This window comes from Bombyx mori, chromosome 10 (genome assembly GCF_030269925.1).
Source record: "Bombyx mori chromosome 10, ASM3026992v2".
NCBI classification, from domain to species: domain Eukaryota; kingdom Metazoa; phylum Arthropoda; class Insecta; order Lepidoptera; family Bombycidae; genus Bombyx; species Bombyx mori.
Window position 1 is genome coordinate 15140326 of NC_085116.1, and position 25030 is coordinate 15165355.

The 25030-nt window shown below is 37.7% G+C and overlaps 2 protein-coding genes across 6 annotated transcripts in view; one reads left to right on the top strand and one right to left on the bottom strand.

The window, feature by feature from the left end:
* Positions 1–25030, bottom strand: part of LOC101740438 (uncharacterized) — a 495801-nt gene that overhangs the window by 269492 nt on the left and 201279 nt on the right. The gene's annotated exons all lie outside the window — the stretch shown is intronic.
* LOC105842177 (sodium-independent sulfate anion transporter) lies at positions 6731–8773 on the top strand. Its single transcript, XM_038013133.2, has one exon. The coding sequence runs from the start codon at positions 6810–6812 to the stop codon at positions 8565–8567; it is 1758 nt and encodes a 585-aa protein (XP_037869061.1). The 5' UTR covers positions 6731–6809; the 3' UTR covers positions 8568–8773.

Genomic DNA, 25030 nt, shown 5'->3' on the forward strand with positions numbered 1-25030 from the left:
TATAAAAATTTGATTTAATTTCGTGTATTAGTCGCAAATTTCATAATATATCTAACTCGATATTTTTGCTAGTGTTAAAAAAGAGTTATAAAATCAATGTATTAAACCAAATATAGCAATTGATTTAGAACGAGGTTTATAGATCAATGAAGGATGCATGTTTCCAACAATAGCTTACCCGAATTCAGAAGCACCAAATTAAAACTTCATAACAAGAAATACACAAGTTTATTAAAATAAAACCTTAAACGTTCTAAAACTTTACATATTATCATCACAAACATTACTAGTTTCTCGGTATTGGTATTTTTAATATAATAGTTGCATCATAAATATAACGACTGTACTAACATTAAAATACACCAAATCAAAACACATCACATAGATTACGGGGTAATAAAGCACTATATATTTAACATACAAATTCCCTGTAATGATAAAGATCAGTACACGAAACCGTAATCAAATACGCATTTTATTTGCGCCTGTCGATTTAGTTACTGTATTGTGTAGTTTGGAGTATTGATCGTGTACTGGCCTTGAATTTTGTAGATTTGCGATAGAGCCTTCGTTTTAGGGACAACTCGGCTTATAAATGAAGCTGCCTTAAAATACTTAAATACCTTTCGTAATCTGAAGTCATATAATCATCATCATCATCATCGATGCTCTCCCACATCTTTCGTCTTTGAGGTTAGCGTTTAATCGTCTGGTGTTTTTCCTCCTCGTAGACAGATGCGTAATTTTAACACAGTCGTCAACAATACGTAGATAAAGGACTGATAAAATTAGGTGTCATTGTTTAAGTTCATTTCATGTTACAGTTTAAACATTACTACGTACGTCTCTGGGATTCATTTCTGATATTTCCATAGCGTTTTTAGCGTAAACGAATTTGTCTTCTGTACTTCTGTCAATATCGACACACAATTTCTTCAATGTCGAATTAAAATTAAGCATAATTACTGTAAGGGATTTCGTGTCCAACTCCTTTACAACCAATACTAAATTGGAAGCAGCCGTGAAATCCATGTTTTTAAGGTTCGTACCATCAATTACGATTACTGTGTCAGATAGTTCTTGCGATTCTTTAATGACTGTTCTGCGAACGTGTTCAGCGGCACAATACGATATATCTTCAGAGAAAGGTACAATAAGCAAATCGCCTTTCTGATATTTCACTATGTTAGCACCCAGGTTGGGTCTTGACACTCTATGCAGTAACAAAGCGGCTTCGATGATAATTCCAGCTATGATGCCGTATTCCAAACCGAATGATAAACAAACAAATGTGGTCGTGAGCAGGATAGCTAGTTCTTTTTTGCTGTTTCTCCACAATTGCAGCATTGTTTTATAATCGATCATGAAAAACATTGCTGATATAATCAATCCGGCCAAAGACGCTTTCGGTATGTAATAGAACGTTGAAGTCAATGATGTGAGCGCAACAACTAGTAAAAGAACTTTAGTGACACCTCCCAGTGGGGTGACAACTCCAGACATATGATTTATGGCCGTCCTCGTAAATGATCCTGTGATTGGCATACTTTGTCCGAAAGATCCAATCATGTTACACAAGCCAAGAGCGATCATTTCTTGATTGGCATCCACTATGGCGCCTCCTGCAAAAGCTTTAGCGATGGCCACCGTTTCCATAATTGCAACAAACGGTAGCACTATAAACCCGGGGCCTAAGACGCCCATCATATCTCCAAAATTGTATGTTTCGTTGCCGACCACTGTAGAAAATGGTGGCCAGCTGAATTTGGGTAATCCACCGTCAATAGCACCGATTAATTCTAATGGTTCTTGATCAAACACAATTTTAATGACAAAAGCTACTGTTATCCCCACCATCACAACCACCGCATTCCGAGACAGCGAAATGAACCATCGTATTTTTTTAAATAAACCGTCAGTTCTTTTGCAACCATCACCTAGTTTTTTCAATAGCATCAACATGATGATTGTGGCTGATCCAAGAAGAAATTCGTATAGTTTCATAGTTTTGAAATTACGTATTAGATTTTGTACGGACTCGGTAAAGTTGTTCCCGGATGATCCACTGAGACCGAAGAATGGTTTTAGTTGTAACGCAGCGATTTGTAAGGCTGCGGCTGTCGTAAATCCACTAATGACCGGCATTGATATAAATTCAACCAAAAAACCGAGATGAAACACTCCCATCAACAAAATCACTACACCAGAAACGAACGCAGTTAAAATTGCGAAATCCACTGAATAGCCGGATACGTATTTTGCTGTCATCGCTGCCAAGATAGCTGTCGGCCCAACAGTCACGTTATAGCGGCTACCGAAGATAACGTATATTACTCCTGAAGTCAGAGATGCATAGAGCCCATGTTCCGGAGATTGCCCCGCCACCACAGCATACGCTATGCCTTGCGGTATGGCTGTAAATCCCACTGTTATGCCGGCAATGAAGTCTTGCACGAAATATTCGGGTTTATAGTTGGGTAACCAACCGAGGATCGGCAACCGTTTCTTCAAAGTCTTCATTATGCAAGCTTTTCTAATCCGTTTCTTAAATTGCTTCCGGCGCGAACTCGGATCGATGTTCGGTAGGCCTGTCATTTTTCTACGCCTACACACTAAGACGTATGTAGAGAAACTGATACTGTTTCACGTCTACTATTGATAAGGAAATTGCTAGTGTCCGTTTATCATATATTATAATGTATGTGTCAATCATTTAAATACATCTTTTTGTACAGGATGATCATCAAGACATGATCGCGGATTAGATACTACTTGTATTATTAATCAAAAATTATCTCTGAGAGTTTTTTATGTAGGATCTTGGTATCTTAATAGATAAGGATTCTTTTTCTTTTTTTATTGCTTAGAGGGGGCTTAGAGATATGGTTGGACGAGCTCACGGCCCACCTGGTGTTAAGCGGTTACCAAAGCCCTTAGAAATCTACAATGTAAATACCACCATTCACTTTGAGATGTGAGTTCTAATGTCTCAGTTTTTATAGTACAATGGCTGCCCCACCCTTCGAACCGAAAGGCATGACTGTTTCACGGCAGAAATAGGCAGGGTGGTGGTACCTACCCGTGCGTACTCACAACCGTTGCATCGCTACATACGAATCCATCGAACGTCTTATCCTTTAGGCCACAACGACTTCAGAGTTTCTTTCAAAGCTTTTAATTGCGTGAGTCCACGACTATCGGTTTTAAGTGAACTGTATTAGGTGTTTGTATATGAGGAGAATTATAAGGTGAGAGATGAAAAGAGATCGCTTCCCTTTTTACCACTCACCGGTTCTCGAAGACGATGTTGATCTCAGAGGACAAATACGATCGGGGATTGTTTAGCTCGGCTTTGATTATGTGAATCAACTTATTTTGCCATTTAATGAGTTTATAAAATGAGTTTACATTTATAGAAATGTCTGTGATCTCCGAAAAAAAAAGGTTCCATTGTCGACAGTCAATTCTATTTGACAGTGTTTGTACAGCAGGCCGTCATCCGTGTTAAAATGGCCGCTGAATTATTTAAAAACATAATCAAGCCAACTCCGTGTTAAATTTTCATTCGTCTCAGCAACAGCTGAACATTCACGATAGACCGTGGCTAATCAGCCGGCGTTTTACGTAGAAACAAAGGCGTAAGCTATATCACTACGAGCGTACAATTCTAGGAGTCAAATAGAAACCGTCATTGGCTTGGTGGTCCTGGATTCCTGCGTTTAGACCTTGAAGGAGCACCATGTCCGCGGATGGGTACTGCTGAGGCATGCTGCTAGTCCTCGCTTGACTCCGCGTCACTGCTTCTTAAGGACAGGCGTTGATTTGGATCTGCCTATCCCTCCTGGTCTAAGTGCGGCTACACTACAGAGTCCCGTTGGTTAAGGCGCTGAAGACGAAGACAGTGGGCACTCGTCCAGAGGAACTTTTTTTTTCCTACCTATTTTAGTAACCTCGAGGGGTTATTTTAGATTCGCCGAGTTAGGTGAGTAGGTGAGCTCACGGGGCTAAAACCGGGAATGTTGCTAACACTGGCCCTAACAAGAGCAGTGCTTCGCAGAATCTGCCACTGGATCGGAAACGCGACCCACTGAGAAGATCCGGCAAGAAACTCAGTGAGCTGTGTCTATGGGTTAATTAACTCGTCGAGCCCTTCGTCGCAAGCGACGGGTTCGGCGAGGACCGTGACCGGTGTTGAGGTACCTAAAAACATCGTGCAAGGATCGGGAGAATCCGTAAAGACGTGTTTAGAGCGACGTCGACTGTTTACCGGTTTATCGGTTTGCAGGATCGGGTATGTAATTACCGGCGGCCACGACAAGAGGGTTTTCATGTCGTGCCGCCTTCTCAAAGTGGCCCTATGATGTCGACTGTAGATACTTACTGACTGAAGAGGAACAATACAGTATTACAACAAAATCTGAATTCATAATGTATTTTTTTTTAAATATAAATTTTAAGTATGATTACGTCGATTACGTAGGTTTTTGTTTTAATCATTTTGGGTCGACTCTAACGTGGTCTCGTATTTTTGTTGGTTACCATGTGTTGAATAGCTTTAAGTTAAATTTTCAAAAAACTGTTCGAGCCTATAAGCGCCCCTATAAAATCAATAGAGCAAAAAAAGAAAAAGGAAAAGTAATCACAATAAGGCGCTTCGAAGTTTATATAGTTATTTGACTGCCCCCGTAAACTATTTTGATAACCATCAGCATAAACTCAAGAAAAAAAGTATGTAATTAAATAAATTACATACCTATATATATGTGTTATATATATCTTTTGCACGAATTAGTAAAAACAGTTAAGAAAACTTTGGAATAAAAATTAACAAAATTGTGTATTTTCGTGAAATTAATTGTTTATACTATAATTGTCTGGCAGCGAATCGAATAATAAAAGACAAAGGGACAGTATTCCACCCTGCCACGAGGTGGATAGTGTAACTAGATAAATCGAAGGACCAAATGGTCTACGGACTCGTGCATAAGCTTTTCATGAAAATATCGTTTAGCGCTATACAGGCCGGATATTTTATATCACGCAATAGCTACCGCTAAAATTCCACAGAAACATCATCATCCTCATCCAATTCATATCTAATTAGTCGGTGTAATGTAATGAATTTCAAACGATTTCATGTTTTTATAATTTCTTAACCAAAAACATTTCTACTGCTTGTGTCTTAGCAGTTTATAGAAAGTTAATACATATAAAAAAAACAGCGAATGTACCTACATGTATTTTTAGTGAAAGTTTAAAATAAAAAAAGTCAATCTGCGAGAGTACTTTTTTTAATAATCGATATTTTTATTATATTCCTGTAATGTATTTCCTGTAATTCCTGTAATGTATTTTTTCCAGGATATGAGTTCTAAGGTCTTAGTATTTACAATACAAAGGCTAGCGCCCACCCTTCAAGCCGAAAGCCATTACTGCTTCACGGCAGAAATAGGCAGAGTGGTGGTACCTACCCGTGCTACCACCAGTAAAGTAAACTTGTACAATTTTATGTATTAAGCAGATGATAAGCAGTGCGTAAGATACCGTTCTCACACGTTTAAACCTTTTTATAGACTATAAGAATTTACGCCATTAAACTTCTCGTGTTCCCGCCAAAAATTCCTTCCATGTAGCGGTTTTATGCGGCCATTTTCCTTTTTAGCGGTAATATATTGGCACAGATTATATATATGTTATTTTTGCACGATTTGTAACTAGATGGCGTTACTAGTTTCATAGTTTAGTGGTAACCTTAAAATCAGAGTAGAATTCATCGACATAAAATGTATGTTCTCAATAGGCTCCGAAATGACTGGATCGATTTCGATGGAATTTCAGGAAATCTTTAGATTGATCCAGCGGGTGGTGGATTCTGTGATGTCCCGTCGCGATCGGATCAAAGCCAAATCAAAGATCGGTCAGCAAAGCGGGTCCGATTTGACTAGTTACACTTACATTACAAAGGAGAACAGTGAAATTTCTTTGATACCAAAAATATAATATTATTTTTTTATCTGTAAAAATGCCTTGCAACTGTCACGCATTTACGTTACTATTCTACACACACATTAAACAGAATAGATGCAATTAATATTTTCGAATTTTATTTGTATATTCGGAAGATTTAAATTTGCATTAAATTAATTTAATGTTCTTTGTTGCCGTGTGGAGGAATATTGTTCCAACACTTAGAGGCCGAGTAATGGAAGATACCTCTACCTCTAAAAGCAGCAGAGCAGTGTCTAGGAGTCGCTAACACTTGCGAGCGTTGACAACATTGCCTACCGCCATCTCATAACTCAGCTTAAGATGCAAATAATTCGAGGTTTGCAATTTTACGACTCCAAACAACAAACAAGCTAAGAGCAACTTCCTTCTCTACTTAAGGCTCAACATTTTGTTTCGTTTCATTATCGGCGTAACATAATCGTGGTGGGATGCTAAAGGGAAACCTCATACTTACTCGTACAATGTCTTCTCTTCTTTTTCTCCACCTTATCCCACTAGGTGGGGTCGGCACAGCTAATTTCTCTCTTCCATTCTCTTCCATCAGCCGTCATCTCAACACTCACTCTCCTCTCTCTCATATCGTCATTCACACACTCCATCCATGTCTTCTTTGGTCGACTTCTTCTCCCTCTATAACTAACTACTACTTACTCGAACAATGATTTATAAAAAATCGTTTATCTGAACTTCTCAACGATTGGCATATTTGATAAGCAAACACTTCAAACAAACTACTTACCTACACGCACGTAAGCCGATTCAGTCTCTGGACATCCATATCGGAGTGCGAACGTAAGAAAATGACAGTTCTTCCGAATATCGATCCGAGTCCCTGTCGCAAAAAAATCAAGAAGACTCTAAGAAAAACGTGTTCAGTGAAAACCTTGAAGAGACGTCTACCGATACTCAGCTGGCTACCGAAGTACAAACCTGGATACTTCCCACAAGACTTCATAGCTGGCATAACCGTGGGATTGACAGCCATACCGCAAGGCATAGCGTATGCGGTGGTGGCAGGACTGCCTCCAGAACACGGACTGTACGCATCTTTGACTTCAGGTGTCATTTACGTTTTCTTTGGAAGCTGTTATAATGTGACCGTTGGACCAACAGCTATCTTGGCAGCGATGACGGCAAAATATGTTTCGAACTATTCAGCTGATTTTGCCATTTTAGTTGCTTTCATTTCTGGATTAGTAATATTAGGCATGGGTATACTGCAGCTCGGTTTTTTGGTTGAATTTATTTCGATGCCCGTTATAAGCGGCTTCACGACAGCTGCAGCATTACAGATCGCTGCGTCGCAATTAAAATCGTTCGTCGGTCTAAGCGGACCGTCAGGAAATTATTTCGCAGAGTCAATAGAAAATTTAATCGTTAATTTCAAGACAATGAAACTATATGAACCGATCCTAGGACTAGCTACAATCATTATGCTGATGCTACTGAAAAAACTCGGTGAAGGTTGCAAGAGAACTGATGGTTTCATAAAACAGGTACGATGGTTCATTTCGCTCTCCAGAAACGCTGTGGTTATAGTCGTAGGAATGACTGTAGCATTCATTTTGAAAATCACGCTTGAGCATGAGCCGTTGATATTAATTGGTGACATTGGAGGTGGACTGCCAGAGTTCAGCTGGCCGCCATTTTCGACAGTCGTCGGCAACCAAACTTACAGCTTCGGAGACATGATGAACGTAATGGGCACCGGATTTGTGGTGCTACCTTTAGTTGCTATAATCGAATCTGTGGCGATAGCTAAAGCTTTCGCAGGTGGTGCTACAGTGGATGCCACACAAGAAATGATCGCCCTTGGCTTGTGCAATATAATCGGTTCTTTTGGTCAAAGTATGCCAATCACCGGATCATTTACCAGAACAGCCCTAAATCATATGTCCGGTGTTGTCACCCCACTGGGAGGAGTTACCAAAGTTATTTTATTAATCATTGCCCTCACCTCGTTGACTTCTACGTTTTATTACATTCCAAAAGCTTCATTATCTGGTTTGATCATATCGGCCATGTTTTCCATGATTGATTATAAAATAGTGCAAAAATTGTGGAGGAACAGCAAAAAAGAGTTGGCTATTCTTATTGTGACTGGAATGGTTTGTTTATTATACGGTTTGGAATACGGTATAATAGCTGGAATCGTTATTGAAGCAGCCTTGTTACTGCATAGAGTGTCAAGGCCTAAATTGAGTGCTAATTTCGTGAAATCCCAGAAAGGGGATCTACTTATTGTACCACTCACTGAAGACATATCGTACTGCGCCGCTGAGCATATTCGCAGAACAGTTATCAAGGAATCGCAGGAACTATCCGATACAGTAATCGTAATTGATGGTACGAACCTCAAAAACATGGATTTCACAGCTGCCTCGAATTTAGTGTTAGTTGTGAAGGAGTTAGACAAGAAATCGCTCAGAGTGTTGATGCTGAATTTCAATTTGATATTGAAGAATCTGTGTGTTGATATTGACAGGAGTATAGAAGAGAAATTTGTTTACGGCACAAACGTTCTGGTAATGCCGGAAGTATTTTTAAAAGCCGTGTAAAGAACAATCGTTTCTTGAATTGAAGTTAAAATAAAGTTTCATTTTTCTAGGTCCCGAGTGATTTCGAATTTTGTGATGAATTTGTTATCTCTGACCCGTACGAAAGATTCTGTAAAATCTGTAAAATATGAATATAAAGTGTAAACTTCAAAAATTAAGAATGAAAGAAATGTCATGATCTGGATTATAAATTATTGTATTTAAAATATGTTGTTCTTCATAGCTTAAGACCTTTTTTAACTATTTTTTTCCTTTATAAGAGACGAACAGACATCCTACCTAATGGTAAATGGTTACCGTCGCTCATAAATGACCGCAATGGTAGGGGCACAGTCAAGACACTGTCTACAGCTGAGTATTCTCTTGATTCCTGCTTTGAAGAAGATATTTTATAGCGTTCAGGAAAAAACACTGTGGAAGGAAGTTCATTCTAAAGCTCTTGAGCATTCCGTACAAAACAAAGAGAGAACTGAAAACCCTCCGTAGTCCTAAAAGTTCGTAACGATCAACAAGAACGAGATTATTGACAATTCAAACCGCTCTCACCAGTGAGTAAAGTAAAAAAGATAGTCAGTCATGAGATGATGAGGGAAGCCGTATGTAGATCACTGATTAATTGGCGATCCCCAAAATATCCAAAGAGTTGGGTGTTTATTATTAGCTCCATCACTATGCCAGTAATGGAGTTATCAAAATTGGCCTATAAGTCGAGGGGTCCGATCTGTCACCTTTCTTGCTTGATCACTATCAAAATGGATACGATTAGATTTGTTCCTCAAATAAAACTGACCTGGGGACAAAAAACAAATTTCTGTAGAGTTCACTTCAATTAGCAATTGTATTTTAAAAGAATTAACAAGTTAAGGACCGGAGCGGTCCCTGTGAGTGGATACTATTACTTTGCCAAAACAACATTAGCGGTCTCTTGGGATTGCCGCAACCCACCTGCCTAGAATACCTTGACCGCAAGCTTTCTATCGAGTATGTAAGAAACGCGGCCCCCATGGCTCATCTAGCGTAATTTGTGCTTATTGGAGTAATTCTTTATCCATATGCATTTAATTGCTTTTGGCAGAAATCGCTAAAAAATCTCGGTCCTTAACCAGTTAAGTACAATAGTGTGGGTAGACAACTTCACAACTCATCTATGATTAAGCTGTTATCGACTCAACATCACACATATACGAAAAACGCAATTTTGGCTGCCATTGCTGCTCAATTACATATAAACAACTTACAGGGAAATTTTCACGTCGTGTCTCCAATCACTCAAACCGTAGAGATCCAATAAAAACTAGGGGTATAGATAGGCCCGCTCATTATAATAAAATAACGTAGTAGTTGACAGAATTTATCTTATTGTGCTGCGTACTTTGTAAATAAATTTCTACTGTGTCTGTACGTTATAGCTTGCATACGCCAAAAAATCCCGTCTAGACTGGAGAACTATCGCAGATACGTAATGCGTTAAATGTCATTCAAGTACTTTTGATAGCAGTTTTCGTCATAAGATTGCATGCATGCGAACATTTTAAATAAACTGAACGTGACGCAATGCAATCGGCTCAGAATCGTGGGATATCCGCAATGCATCCGATACTTTAAGTATTAGGGATGAGAAAAGCAAGACCCACGGTTGGAGAGTCTTGTTTTTGCTGAATTAGTCTTGATCTTGGCGTTGCTAGTCTATGATAATAATAAAAAATGCTTAGATGGGTGGACGAGCTCACAGCCCACCTAGTGTTAAGTGGTTACTGGAGTCCATAGACATCTACAACGTAAATGCGACACCTACCTTGAGATATAAGTTCTAAAGTCTCAGTATAGTTACAACGGCTGCCCCACCCTTCAAACGCCTTCGCATTCGCCTATAAATATATTTTTTAAGTAAACTTTTGTGATATTAGATTATATTTTGATTAGATTGTGCTCTTCGCTTTATTGGTGTTAACTGATAAACCCGCCTATTACGCCAAAACTTCCTTTCAAACCGGATCTCATTACTGCTTCGCAGTACAAAACTAAGTATCTAATACTATTGTATTAGCATTGTACTCAATATAACACACCTAAATATCAGATTACACGTGGGTCCCACAGCCCAGTGAGAAGCGGGTTAAAACCCCGAAATTGGAGAAAACATTGACAAAATCCATTTCTCTATACCAGATCTTTCAAAGTACAACACAAAACAAAGTATTTCTTCGAAGGTGTACCAGGGTAATCGTTAGAAATCTTCAACGCAAAATTGACGGAAAATACTTTAGGGTGAATTCTAAAAAAAAAATCACATGTGGTCGAAACAAACTTCTTATCCTGCCCGAAACGTTATTAGGAAAACTGTCGACTGCACCGAGATAAATTAGAGCCGTTATTTTTATCTGACACCCACAAAACAAGAGGGCTTTGATTTAGTGGGCACGTTGGAGGGCTCGCGGGATAGAGCACGTTGCAAAATACAACTATTGTTTGAACACCCTTTATATTTTACATATGAAGTGATCTCTGAAACATGCATGTAGAATAGGGATCGCATAAAATAAAACTTCCACTGTTCCAAAATCTTCTGTTATAATAATAATTAATTAACACTTTTATTACGCCTCGACCATCTTCGTCATCTTCCTATTCTCTATCATCCTGTCTGTCATTCTCTTTTCCCTTTCTTTCCGTTTTCTCTCACTACCATCTTAACGCTACGTTCTACAATCTTTTCATACGTTCCGTTTTTACCAATCCTACATGTCTTTTACTTTATCATTAGCCGTTACCCGAAGATTCAAAACTTGAAGATTTTATCGAAATTAGTCCAGTACTTAAACAAGCAGATAGAAAATCGCAATTTAAAAAACAAGGAGATGCATAAAGATTTTAATGTTACTACTTTTTGAGAAACACGGTTAATTAATTGAATGGGTCTCTTGGAAATATATAGGGTATTTTTACTATCTTACGGTCTAAACGTATACTATATAAAACAAAACAAGGCCATTCATAAAATAATGTTACAGTGTAGTTGGGTCCAACTTCTAAGCAAAATGGTTTTTAGAGATCTTGCTCTTTCATAATCAGTTTACAAAATATTATTATTAGATTGATAATAACGCGGAAAACAAAGCATGATTCGCGCAATAAGCAAGCAAGATATGGGTTCGAGGAAAAATATCCAAATAATATCTCAAAGGCTACTTTTTTATCTCGATTCAGAAAAGTAATGTTGTTTAATCGAAGGATGCAACGTTGTTAATATTTAAAATGAATAGATTATTATAGACATTTACGAGTATGTTTTTTTCCGAAATTTTTAACAGCACAGTCGATCTTCCATAAATCTATTAATGTTCGGTCTAAAAGCATTTGACATTATCTTAAATTATGGACAAACATAGCTTTTATTTTTTTTAACGAAGGATTACTGCTGGCCCGAAGGCCTTTCCAATCTCACCAGGATAGGTGGGCGAGCACGAGGTCAGCCAGGAGGGGTGGGATTTGCTAACAGCTGCCCGAGCGCCTCCGAAAGAGACCTAACATCTCACAAGCATAGCTACGAGCGATTGTCAAGTAACTTATTCTAAGAAATTGTTTACTTTTATGATTTCATCTCACCTCTATTATTCGCGATGTTTCATATACTCTATGGATACTCTTTTTTTTTACATTTTTAATTTCCGTGGTCATGGATTATTGACGTGTCATTCGCCGATTCATGGATATTGTGTCAACTTTCATATGTTTTTCTATAAAAAAATATTAAGAATAACAGACGTGAGGTTAAGCCGTAACTGTAGTTCTAATTGTGTTTAAGACATGTGAGAAAGAAAATACAACAATCTAATTCTGGTGTCACCGTGCATTCACGTCTGTTTTGTATGTACTAGCTTTGGGAGTTTCGACAATTGCTTTAACATCATGCGGGAGGCTAGTTCATTACTTGAATATTTAATTACGTTACTCATAAATTGGACACACATAGGAAACACTAAAACACAGAAATACAAGGATATGCAAATATCAAAACAACAGTACAACCGACGTGACGCGTTATCGGCGACACGTCCATCAAACTTTTCCGACGCGCGTACGTTGTCACGTACGAAAAATAAATTTTGGATGTGGCATTCAATTTGTAAAACAACATTAAAATTTAACAAGTTATAGCCTAAAAGATAAGACGTCCGGTGCATTCGTGTTGAGCGATGCACCGGTGTTCGAATCTCAGGCGGGTACGAATTTTTCTAATGAAATACGCACTGAACAAATGTTCACGACTGACTTCCACGGTGAAGGAATAACATCGTGTAATAAAAATCAAACCCGCAAAAATTATAATTTGCGTAATTAACGTCCGTTGAGAGTCCGCGCGGGTAGGTACCACCACCCTGCCTATTTCTGCCGTGAAGCAATAATGCGTTTCGGCTTGAAGGGTGGGGCAGCCGTTGTAACTATACTTGAGACCTTAGAAGTTATATCTCAAGGTGGGTGGTGCATTTACGTTGTAGATGTCTATGAGCTCCAGTAACCACTTAACACCAGGTGGACTGTGAGCGCGTCCACCCATCTAAGCAATAAAAAAAAGAAGAAAAAAAACATTAGTAACTGGGAACCAACCATGCACGGGCATCCGGTCCCAAATAAGGATTCCCTGTGTTGTGACTACCAGAGATTGACATACATAATTATAAGCCTTTAAAGATATATATAGATAATAAGCACCCAGAACGTGCAAACAAATCTGTTCATCCCGGCGACTTTGGCGACCTCGGCGCAACTAATGAAAACTGCATTATAATGCTTTTTAAATTTTATCAAGCCAAAGTCTATTTATTAAATGTATGGTTTCCTTAAACAGCCGCCTTTTAGTTGCTATGATGCTAACTACAACATATGTACCATTTACGCGTGTACACATGTTATGATGTCCCATGGTCAACTCCGGTGATATGTGCTTGACACATACTTTATATGAAATTTTATAGTTTATATATCAAATCGTAAATTACATAACTAATACATAATGTTTTGTATTCGTTGTGTTCTAAATCAAAGATTCATCTTATCAGCCGTTAGCATTAACGACTGTTTTGTGTTTTCTTGAACCTGTCCTTCTTATCTTGTGATTAGAAACCCCGTGATCTCGGCGATTTGCAGCGTCAAGCTTGGTACGCTGTGTTAAAAATAGCACCAATAAAAATACTCTAGGTATGATAGTAGACGGTAATGTGATGCGTCTTAAAAAAACTTGGATGGACTGTGAGAAAGGGGTGTTGCTAGAGGTATTAGCGCAAAGATGACGTATGATAGGCCTGAATGGAAAAAGAGGATAAAGGCACTAGTGTAGAATATTGGTAGTAGGGAGCATTGTGAGCTCTCAATAGAGGTGTCACCAATTCCCAGTAATACTCATGAGCCCTGCTCTGAAATACTCATGCGTTTCGGTCTGGAGTACAGCCCTTTTAAAATATAACAAAAATCCCGAAGTCATATCGCAGGTGTCAAAATAGTTAGGTTTGTGGTACTCATTTGAACGGAAACAATCACTAGCAACAACTACTAGAGATAATGATCACAATCACCAGAAGTGGTCTTATCGTGGAAGTGATTTGTGGAGTATGTGTTAGATACGCAATTTTCTAAGTAGGTAAATCTGTCAACAAATAAAACTGAAAAAAAATTGCACTAGGTGTCTAACCTAATCAATTCATATTTTCAGTAGAGGCATTTTTTTTTATTATCGAAGTCAACGCATATATCTATACATTAATACGTGAAGCAAAAACTTTGTATCCCTTTTTACGAAAATTGCGCGGATGGAGGAGTATGAAATTTCCCACACTTATAGAGAATATAGAGCAGAAGAACACAATGCTAATGTTTTTTTAAAATAATGCATAAAAGATACATTAAATCAATAAAGAAAACATTACACACACTACGTACCATGTATTTGATGCACACACGCATGCATACTATTTAGGTATTGTCAAACTTTTGTTCTTGACGTCTGTTGTCAAATTGAGAATAGATTAAATATTGTTTGTCTTTGTTAATATTTTTATAGTGTAGTCTTGGCGAAATTTGTGATTATAGAAGTATAAAATACAATGATAATAGGGTACAAACTTACAATTCCAATTAATTATAGTCGAATTTCGACTACTGCGGGACCTCTAGTTTCTATAAATACTCCAAATAATAATGCCGAGAAAACTAAATATAAAGAAAATCGTAACTGCCACATCTGTTCAGTGAACAAAAACATTATTCAATGGTGTATACCGGCGTCAAACCGGCGCCCACAGTGCGCATTCAAAGGCTTTTCATGCGAGCTTTAAGCTCTGTTGACGTTTTCGATATTGCTTTTAAGACACATACGTGATTGTTTTGATCAATTTAAGATTGAAAGAAAATTCAACGTTTCCATGGGCGAAGTTTTCGGCCGATCATCGAAATTCAAATTCAAGATTCAGAATTATTTTCTCTCTCATATTTTCTTTTTGGTTTTGTTCTATAATAGATATTTAAAAGAAATATGTGCATTCGAGGTCGGCGAAAACAGCTTAGAGAGTATTTTTATTTTATTTATTTTTTATTGCTTATATGGGTGGACGAGCTCACAGTCCACCTGGTGTTAAATGGTTACTGGAGCCCATAGACATCCACAACGTAAATGTGCCACCCACCTTGAGATATAAGTTCTAAGGTCTCAGTATAGTTACAACGGCTGCCCCACCCTTCAAACCGAAACGCATTACTGCTTCACTGCAGAAATAGGCAGGGCGGTGGTACCCACCCGCGCGGACTCACAAGAGGTCCTACCACCAGTAATTACGCAAATTATAATTTTGCGGGTTTCATTTTTAATTACACGATGTTATTCCTTCACCGTGGAAGTCAATCGTGAACATTTGTTGAGTACGTATTTCATTAGAAAAATTGGTACCCGCCTGAGATTCGAACATCGATGCATCGCTCAACACGAATGCATCGGACGTCTTATCCGTTAGGGCTTCTGGGGTCTTTTTGGACGTCTGGAGTTTATTTTTTTTTCTTTTTTAAAATGAAAAAAAAAAGTCTGCAGTTTTTTTATATGTACTCATAGTATAACGAAGTCGGCGCGCTGATGTAAAACAAAATTAATTTCCATTTTGGTAAGATTATGCTCATGATTCGAGGCGGTATTTGGGTATAATTCATTATTAATTTGTGAGTTAATTAGTTGATAGTGCTGTAGTATTGTTAGTTAAGTTAATATATTTAGTTAAGTTTAGTTAAGTTTATTAGTTAAATTAAATTTTTTTTATTGCTTAGATGTGTAGACGAGCCCACCTTGTGTTAAATGATTACTGGAGTCCATAGACATCTACGATGTAAATGCGCCACCCACCTTCAGATATAAGTTTTAAGGTCTCAAGTATAGTCAAATATAGTTAAAATAATTTGCTGAAGTCCATGGGCGACGGTAACTACTCACCATCAGGTGGGCCACATGCTCGTCTATCTACAAGGGCAATAAAAAAAAATACACACGGTTTTGTTTTTTCATTGGTTGACACTAAATTTCGTCAATATATAAATAAACACATAAAATAGCAAATCAGTTTACTAGTAAGTAGACCAGAAAACAGTAATTTTTTTGGTCTTTACGTTTTTCATATGTAGCTGTAGATACTTTTACGCATTTTATGTAATAACTTTGAATTCAATCGTCGCTATGGTATTATGATTAGAGATTCCGACTACTGTATTCTGAAATCCACCTTCAATATCCACTCGGAGTCTTCTTCCATGTCATATCGTCTTCTCGCATTAAAACTGTATAATCTCAAAACTATAAAAACTATATAATCTTACAGGAGAGTGTTTTAAAGGTTTAACATGTGATGTTTTTAATATTAGGTAATCACCTTTGCAACATTTATTTTTTATTTCTTACCAGTTACATTATGTGTCTTTTAAAGTAAGATAAAATTACGTATTAATTTTGTTAATAGTAGTCAAAATATAGGTAAACTAAAAAAAAAAAAAAATTAAAACTAAACTACGCTCTTTTGACAGTATTTATGAGAAAAATACTATTGATACCAAATGATTCCGCATATTAACTCAATTTCGAATATTTTTGGAAATTGTACACTTTTAATGCGAAAAGACGATATATACATTATGAACATTGAACAAAAGTTTTGCCTGGTATCGTTGAATGTAAATTATTTGAAACGCCATCCTCTTTTTTTATTAAATAGATAAATATAAATAAATAAACAAATATTTACTAACAATCACGCCACGTTAACTGGTCCCGTTATAAGTTCGTAAAGAACTTGTGTTACAGGTACCAGATAACGGAAATAAATATAAGATTTTTATTATACACATACATATATTTAATATACATCCATAACCCTGGAAAATACATTTATATTTATCATTCAAATATCTTCCCTTGGCGGGATTCGAACCCGCGACCCCCGTTGTGTAGTGACCATGTCACTTACCACTACACCAGACGGACGTTAAATTCAAAGTCGGTTGAATTAAATAATATTTAAATCAGGACCAATGAAATTGAAAACAAAAACAACGCTAAACGCACCCTTTAATAATGTAATGAAAACGATTTTCCGTTACTAAATCCTGAAAGTTCGGCTGTACTGCTTCCTGTTGGAGCTTAAAATCTTCCGGAATAAAAGCTCGGCCCCTCGGTGGCGAGCTTCAGGAAAGCGTTGTCTATAAACTTTACTATTTACTTTGAGTATACAACGTTTAGTTTTAGACTATTGTAAATACTAGGGTGCCCGGAATGGTATCTACTGGCGGTAATATTTATACCGTGACGTCACACTCTCAGTATGAATATCGGAACTGATGTTTTAATGGAGAATCTGACTTTAAGTTGTGACCGCTTTGACGAAGCCAAAATATGTAGGTACAATTTACTAGTAATATTTTTAGAATACATTCTGTCTTCGAATCTAGTTTTGAAAATGGCGAATTGCGTTAGGAATGAGTTTACAAAGACAAAGTATTTTTCTCTTTCGTCTTTTTCCTGTTTACTGTGATGAAAAACCTTGAACCGAGCGTTCAAGGACATTCACGATTGTATGGTATTTCAGATACTGGATGAATCTTTCACATTCATATTTACAATGAAAACGTTATAAATAGTAAAAACTTAAGAACTAAGCATCATCTAGATTTTGTTTTTTCGATGTTCTTTTTTTTTGGTTAGATGTATGGACGAGCTCACAGCCCACCTGGTGTTAAGTGGTCACTGTAGCCCATAGACATCTACAACGTAAATGCGCCACCCACCTCGAGATATAAGTTCTAAGGTCTCGGTATAGTTACAACGGGTACCCCACCCTTCGAACCGAAACGCATTACTGCTTCACGGCGGAAATAGGCGGGGTGGTGGTACCTACTCGTGCGGACTCCCAAGAGGTCCTACCACCAGTCATAAATTGAGTTCAAATTGAGAGAAATGCTTATCTCGCCAACGGTTTTAATTTTGAAATTGGATACAGATACAAATTTGCCGTGATGAAGAGACATAAGATACCTCTGGATTCTGATGATCAAGTGATATGAACAGACACAAAAAACAATTTTAAACGTCGAAAACACATGTAACGTTGTCAATGCCTATTTTTTAATAAACAAAAAAGACAAAAGCAATGACGTTGGGCGTGACGTCCGGCCGCGATGAAAAGACTTTTGCTTTATAAAGCACAAGTCCGGCCTCGCATGGAGTACTGCTCCCATCTCTGGGCCGGGGCTCCCAAATACCAGCTTCTTCCATTTGACTCCATACAGAGGAGGGCCGTTCGGATTGTCGATAATCCCATTCTCTCGGATCGTTTGGAGCCTCTGGGTCTGCGGAGGGACTTCGGTTCCCTCTGTATTTTATACCGTATGTTCCATGGGGAGTGCTCTGAGGAATTGTTCGAGATGATACCAACATCTCGTTTTTACCATCGCACCGCCCGCCACCGGAGTAGAGTTCATCCATACTACCTGGAGCCACTGCGGTCATCCACAGTGCGTTTCCAGAGATCTTTTTTGCCACGTACCATCCGGCTATGGAATGAGCTCCCCTCCTCGGTGTTTCCCGAGCGCTATGACATGTCCTTCTTCAAACGAGGCTTGTGGAGAGTATTAAGCGGTAGGCAGCGGCTTGGCTCTGCCCCTGGCATTGCTGAAGTCCATGGGCGACGGTAACCACTCACCATCAGGTGGGCCGTATGCCCGTCTGCCTACAAAGGCAATAAAAAAAAAAAAAAAAAAAAAAAAAAAAAAATGGCGTCGGCTGCATTTCCGGAGCACACGTGGCCGCGCACAGATAATGGATTTACCGTCCATTTTATGGTTTTTCGTGTCGTAATTGTTTTTGTCTGCAATTTTGACGTTAATTTTATGCTTTAAAAATAATAATGATATTGTTTTTAAAGCATAATATTTTTACTTTTATTTCGCTGTCGACTTTATTTGATATATTAAAAAAAACAGTAAATCTTTTAAGGGTTATTTTAATACGAGTATTGCATAGTCTGGCCATAAATACTGTTTGTTATACAAATTAAAAAAAAATCATTATATTACATTTAAATTTGAAACCTGTCATTTTCATATGAATATTAATTGCTTTTTCATCATGGCGTCTAACTTAGTTAAATATTCTTGCAATATTAAAACAGAGCGTAAATTAAAATTGTATTCATTTATGTCTATTTTCATTTATGTCTAACACGCAACGGAGTAGACAGTGTTTCCAAATTTAACTTGACAAATCTATTGATTGGAAAAAGTTCTAAGAAGTGAGATATTGGCTTATGAAAAATTAAACATCAATAATAATACAATAGGTTGATCTATAAGCTTAGTTGTGTGGTCCAGAATTGCAACGACACTTCACCCGTGTCGACAAATTTGAGTAAGGAATATGCCAAATTACTTGCAGCACTGTTGCCTGAGTTTACTGATACGGGAGTGTTTTTTTTTTTCGTATTGCATAGATGGGTGGACGAGTTCACAGCCCACCTGGTGTTAGGTGGTTACTATAGCCCATAGACATCTACAAAATGACTGCCGCCACCCAGCTTGAGATATGAGTTCTAAGGTCTCAGTATATTTACAACGGCTGTCCTTTTAAACCGAAACACATTACTGCTTCGCGGTAGAAATAGGCGGGGTGGTGGTACCTACCCTTGCGGATACACAAGAGGTCCTACCACCAGTTTTTAGGGTTTGTGTTTTAATGTGAGTGACGTTGTGATGTCTAAGCCACTCAATTACCGAGCTTGTTCAGCTCATGATGCTCTATTTATTTGAATTTGTAATCATTTAACTACGATCAGACAAAGGTCAAGTAATTCACTAAAATCATCCTAAAGGGAATCGAGTCATCATTAACTCATCACTTTCACCAATTGTATTATTTTATGTGCCGTTTTCTCGAATTCTAACACCATAAAGCAAGTAGGGAACTAATCAAAAACCGGCCTATGGCGCCGTCTCGACGTCAATGATACAGAATTCGTAAGGGAGATAAAATAATAACAGAGAAACTAAAGTTAGGTAATGTAGAAGAAATCTTTTTGGTTTTAACACGCTTTTTTTAGTTTGACCTGTATTGTATCTTTTTTTTTTATTGCTTAGATGAGTGGACGAGCTCACAGCGCACCTGGTGTTAAGTAGTTACTGGAGCCCATAGACATCTACAACGTAATTGCGCCACGCACCTTGAGATATAAGTTCTAAGGTCTCAGTATAGTTACAACGGCTGCCCCACCCTTCAAACCGAAACGCATTACTGCTTCACGGCTGAAATAGGCAGGGAGGTGGTACCTACCCGTGCGGACTCACAAGAGGTCCTATCACATTATTATTATTATTTACATTATTATTTAACGGGTTTTTAGCATGTAAATTACACGATAAGCACACATCAAGTGATAGTATTTATCATACTCTCTTTGTTGGCTGTGACTTATCCGATATCAAGTGGATACGCCAATAGATTCGCTATCCATCTCGAGAGACGAGAAAGACGTAACATTTTAATGGTATCCCGGGTGCCCTAACCTTGTTCCCAGACGTAACGACCAGAGTGGCGATACTTACTTGTACACGTACAGAATACATAGAAAATATCTGCTTCTGTTAGTTTACAAGCTCACGTTTCTGTAGGGCAATTTTTTATGCACCCCTTTTTATGCAACCTCACAGCTTGAGTCTCGACGTAAAGGAAAAATTTTGTTTTACGAAACTGGAGTATATGAAAGGGAAAATTGGAAAAGTTGTCACTCATATTCGGCGGATAGAAAGCTACCGAATTGAAATACGTATTTTATGAACATAATATAGAATATTGCCTAAATATTTCGAGGTTATTTTATTGTTTAATCGGGTGAAGATTTTCTCTGGTGTCACAAGGGCTACCGGAGGTCATGGATATTACAACGTAAATGCGATCATTCATCTTGAGACACCAAGGGAAAGCGGGCTCAGTGAGGGAAATTAGGAGAAGTCTAAGGCAAGCTATGAACAAGTGTGGGCTTATCAAATATACGGGTCGAACTGAATCCTATAATATAATGAAAACTAGTTTGTGTTGTGTTAATGATAGAAAATTGTTTGATCTTTATTTACCTATCTATACATATAAATAAAACTAGAGTGTCTGTTTGTAATATTAAAATAACCGCTTTTTACTACATCCATATGAATATATTATATACGGTACATCACCACCATACACCAAAATAACTTTTTTTACAATTTTTGTCTGTCTGTCTGTTTGTTCCGGCTAATCTCTGGAATAGCTGGGCCCATTTTGATGCGACTTTCACTAATAGGTAGCTGATGATATAAGGAGTAACTTAGCTTTTTTTAGACTAGCTTCGCCCCGCGGCGTCACCTGCAGTTATTACCTTACCTTATGGCGGGACTCGCCTATCAATAATTAAATTTAATGTTTCTGAAGCGAAGCGAGGGCGGTTCGCTAGTATTTAATATACTATGCGTATGTATTATGTTAGTTTCACGAATAAATAAAAATAGCATTCAACTCTGTTGTTTGCGCAATGGTAAACAATACCGTTTGCTATCCAATAATAAAATAAGTTATCTTTTCCTAAGAGCACGAAGACAAATCGATGGGAATATTGTTGATCTATAACCCATCAAAGTGTAGTATCGTGGCGCCATCTTGCCGCGTAATTCAACAGAGTGGCCTTAGAGTTGTCGAACCTCCTCCAGACTCCAGACATCAACGCAGTTAACAGCTCATAACAGGCCATGTCATATATTTTATCGGTACGGATATAATTTATTGCGTAGTAAAAACATCTAATTGTTTTCGATTTGCAAATTGTTATTTTTGTTGAAAATTTTTGCAGACAGTTTTCCTATAAGAGCACAGACCTTATAATCGTTTAAGAAGTCTTTTATATTTCTTAAAAAATCATAATCCTAAAGCGATTTCTTTTTCGCGTTCTAAGAGAAATTATTATTTAGAGGATTATGACCCAAATAATCCATTTGGTTACATTATAATATTCACTGGTAGTAGGACCTCTTGTGAGTCCGCACGGGTAGGTATCACCACCACCCTGCCTATTTCTGCCGCGAAACAGTAATGCGTTTCGGTTTGAAAGGTGGGGCAGCCGTTGTAACTATACCGAGACCTTAGAACTCATGTCTCAAGGTAGGTGGCGGCATTTACGTTATAGATGTCTATGGGCTCCAGTTGACACCGAGTGGGCCGTAAGCTCATCCACCCATCATGGGAATAAATAAAAAACTAAAATTTTAAATAGCATAAGACCAGTCACATAAGAGCATCTGGCCTCAAACTAAGATTATTTCCTGTACTGTAGGAACCGGAGACTGAAATAGATATATATATATAGATATTAAATACCGAGATGAAGAGAAAACAAATCTGTTAATCACATGAATGCTGACCCTATGTGGGAGACGAACCAAAGTTCCTCGTATCAGCTAACAGAGACACTAATTAATGCAACAACGAATCAGGCGACCGACAATTGCATAAAATGTATAGCACCACGACACGGTTTGGGAGTAGTCCAAATTTCTCTGTACACCCCTAATATTTCCATTCTGCCTCATCCATTCACAAACACCCTTTCAAGGCGACGCATAAAGCATTTCACGACAAAAGCGGACAGCTAATTCGCATGCGCGAACCCAAACTCTTAGGACCGAATGATTAGTTGCGGCGTAGACAGTATGTCTACGCTTGTAGAACCTGTGTTTTTTGCAGATGTTTTTATCGAATGAACAAACTGAAATCACAGCCCACTTGATAACTATGTTTTTTTCTCATCTTAAGATGCACCAACGTTATTTAAAATTGACTTCATTTGGGAGTGTACGACAAAGGGAAGATCTTTCACAAAACCGGTGTATTTGTTCGGTAGACCGACGATCCCAATGTTTTGTTTTTCCCCAACCTAAGCTTATGGTCTAGAGAGACCATATCAGCGTAACCTTAACTAGTAGGTGAGCTCACGGGGCTCAAACCTGACGATGTTGCTAACACGAAGCCTAGCAAGAGCAGTGCTTCGCAGAATCAACCACCGGATCGGAAACGCGACTCACTGAGAAGACCCGGCGAGAAACTCAATGGGCTGTCCCGAATATTGTTGTTCGGAGGTTGTATATACGCAAGCTTATCTTGAAAATGTCGTAAGCGAGTTTCATGCATCGGTCAAATATCTTGTGTTATACGATAGCTACCGCCACACTTTACTACGATACTTTGAGGTATTAGAAATATGTGGCTATTAAGTCATACTGGACACGCTACGTTTGGAATCATTCATTTTTTGCTAAGAGGACTTCATTAGGAACGGTCTTCAGTACGGTGGTTTTAAGCCCAAACATCGAAAGCTGTGTTATAATAAATAATTAAAAACATGAGACGATTGCTTGAGTATAAATTTGTTAAAAAAAATATTGGGTGTTTCTCTCTCTCTCTCTTTCTCTCTTCTCTCTTCTCTCTCTTTCAAATCTGGCCGCCAAGACGACGCATCGATTTTATATTTCTTTTATATTAAATCTTTAATTTGTCATATTAAGGTAAAATAAATATCTTAAAATAATAAATACAGTCCACGCTCATTAACCACAACCCAACAATCTCAATCTCCTCTCTCAAGCAAACGCAAATTAATTAATTTTAATTTTGTATTCTAAGCACGAATTTATAATATTATTAAAACAAATAATCGATTTTATAAAATTATCATTTTTAAAATTGGCTTTCAACAACCCGTAGGTAGTAAGTAACCAGTAGTAACCAATAAACTCTGTATAGCCATGATGTCATTTTCCAAACTACGTCGATACGATCCAGCTATATCGTGGGAATGTAATACTGATATTAAATTACTCTGTGGAAAGGGAAATGATCAGAACAAGCGCTGTGCTTCCGAAGGACATTACCATATGCGACGAAGTTTCGGCGTGGGCGGTAATGCAATTTGCACTTACATCATACGACACGTGTACGTATGGGAATATCAACAAAAACAGGTGTATTTAAATGTACGCCAATGACAATGCAAATTTGTAGTTTATATCTTATGTCATAACCATTATGAGTTACTTTTAACTGAAAATATTTATTGATATACCGTTTTTAAATCCGAATACGCACGTACGGTTCGTTGTGGCTTATTAACGATTTGTCTCAGGCTACCGTATTTACCTGAAACAAAAAACAAACATAAATCAAAATAACAGTATATAAATGAAACAACTTTTATTTAAAAATGCTTTAAAGCCTCAGCTATACCCTAGTTTGTTAGGTTTTCTTTGTACTAGTGATTCAATAGACGGGTGATAGCGCTTGGCCCACTGAGAAGATCCGGCGAGAAACTCAGTGAGCTGTGTCTGACGGTTTGAGACATGAGGTCCAAGTCTCATTTATATAGTATGACGGAATAGCGCCAGAAATGACGTTGCGGGACTTACCACTGCGGCTAACATTTAACCCTACTATTATAATTAATTTCTCTTGGACAATGTAATTCCTTCATCGCACGGAAATAATTCGCGAACAAGCGTTAAATGTGTATTCAACTAGAAAAAACTACATGTGAGATTTACCGGTAAAGTCTCATTGTAATGTGACGTCATTTGTGGTCAAAATTGAAATGCCAGCTAACTACAGTAAATACACATTACCAACGCATCTCAAATGGTTTCCGCATTGGCATTAATAATGTTTTTATTATTTTATTTGGCGTATTTAAATAACAAATCGTTTATATTACCCAAAAAATATGATTTAATAGTCGTTCTGATTTATGTATTTAATTTAAGTGTTATTTAAAGAAGTCACGTAATAAAAGCGAATTCGTAAATTTCATAATTGAAGATCATTCATCATTCAGGTTTAGGTGGTGGGTTGCTCGTTCATTATTCCCATGAAA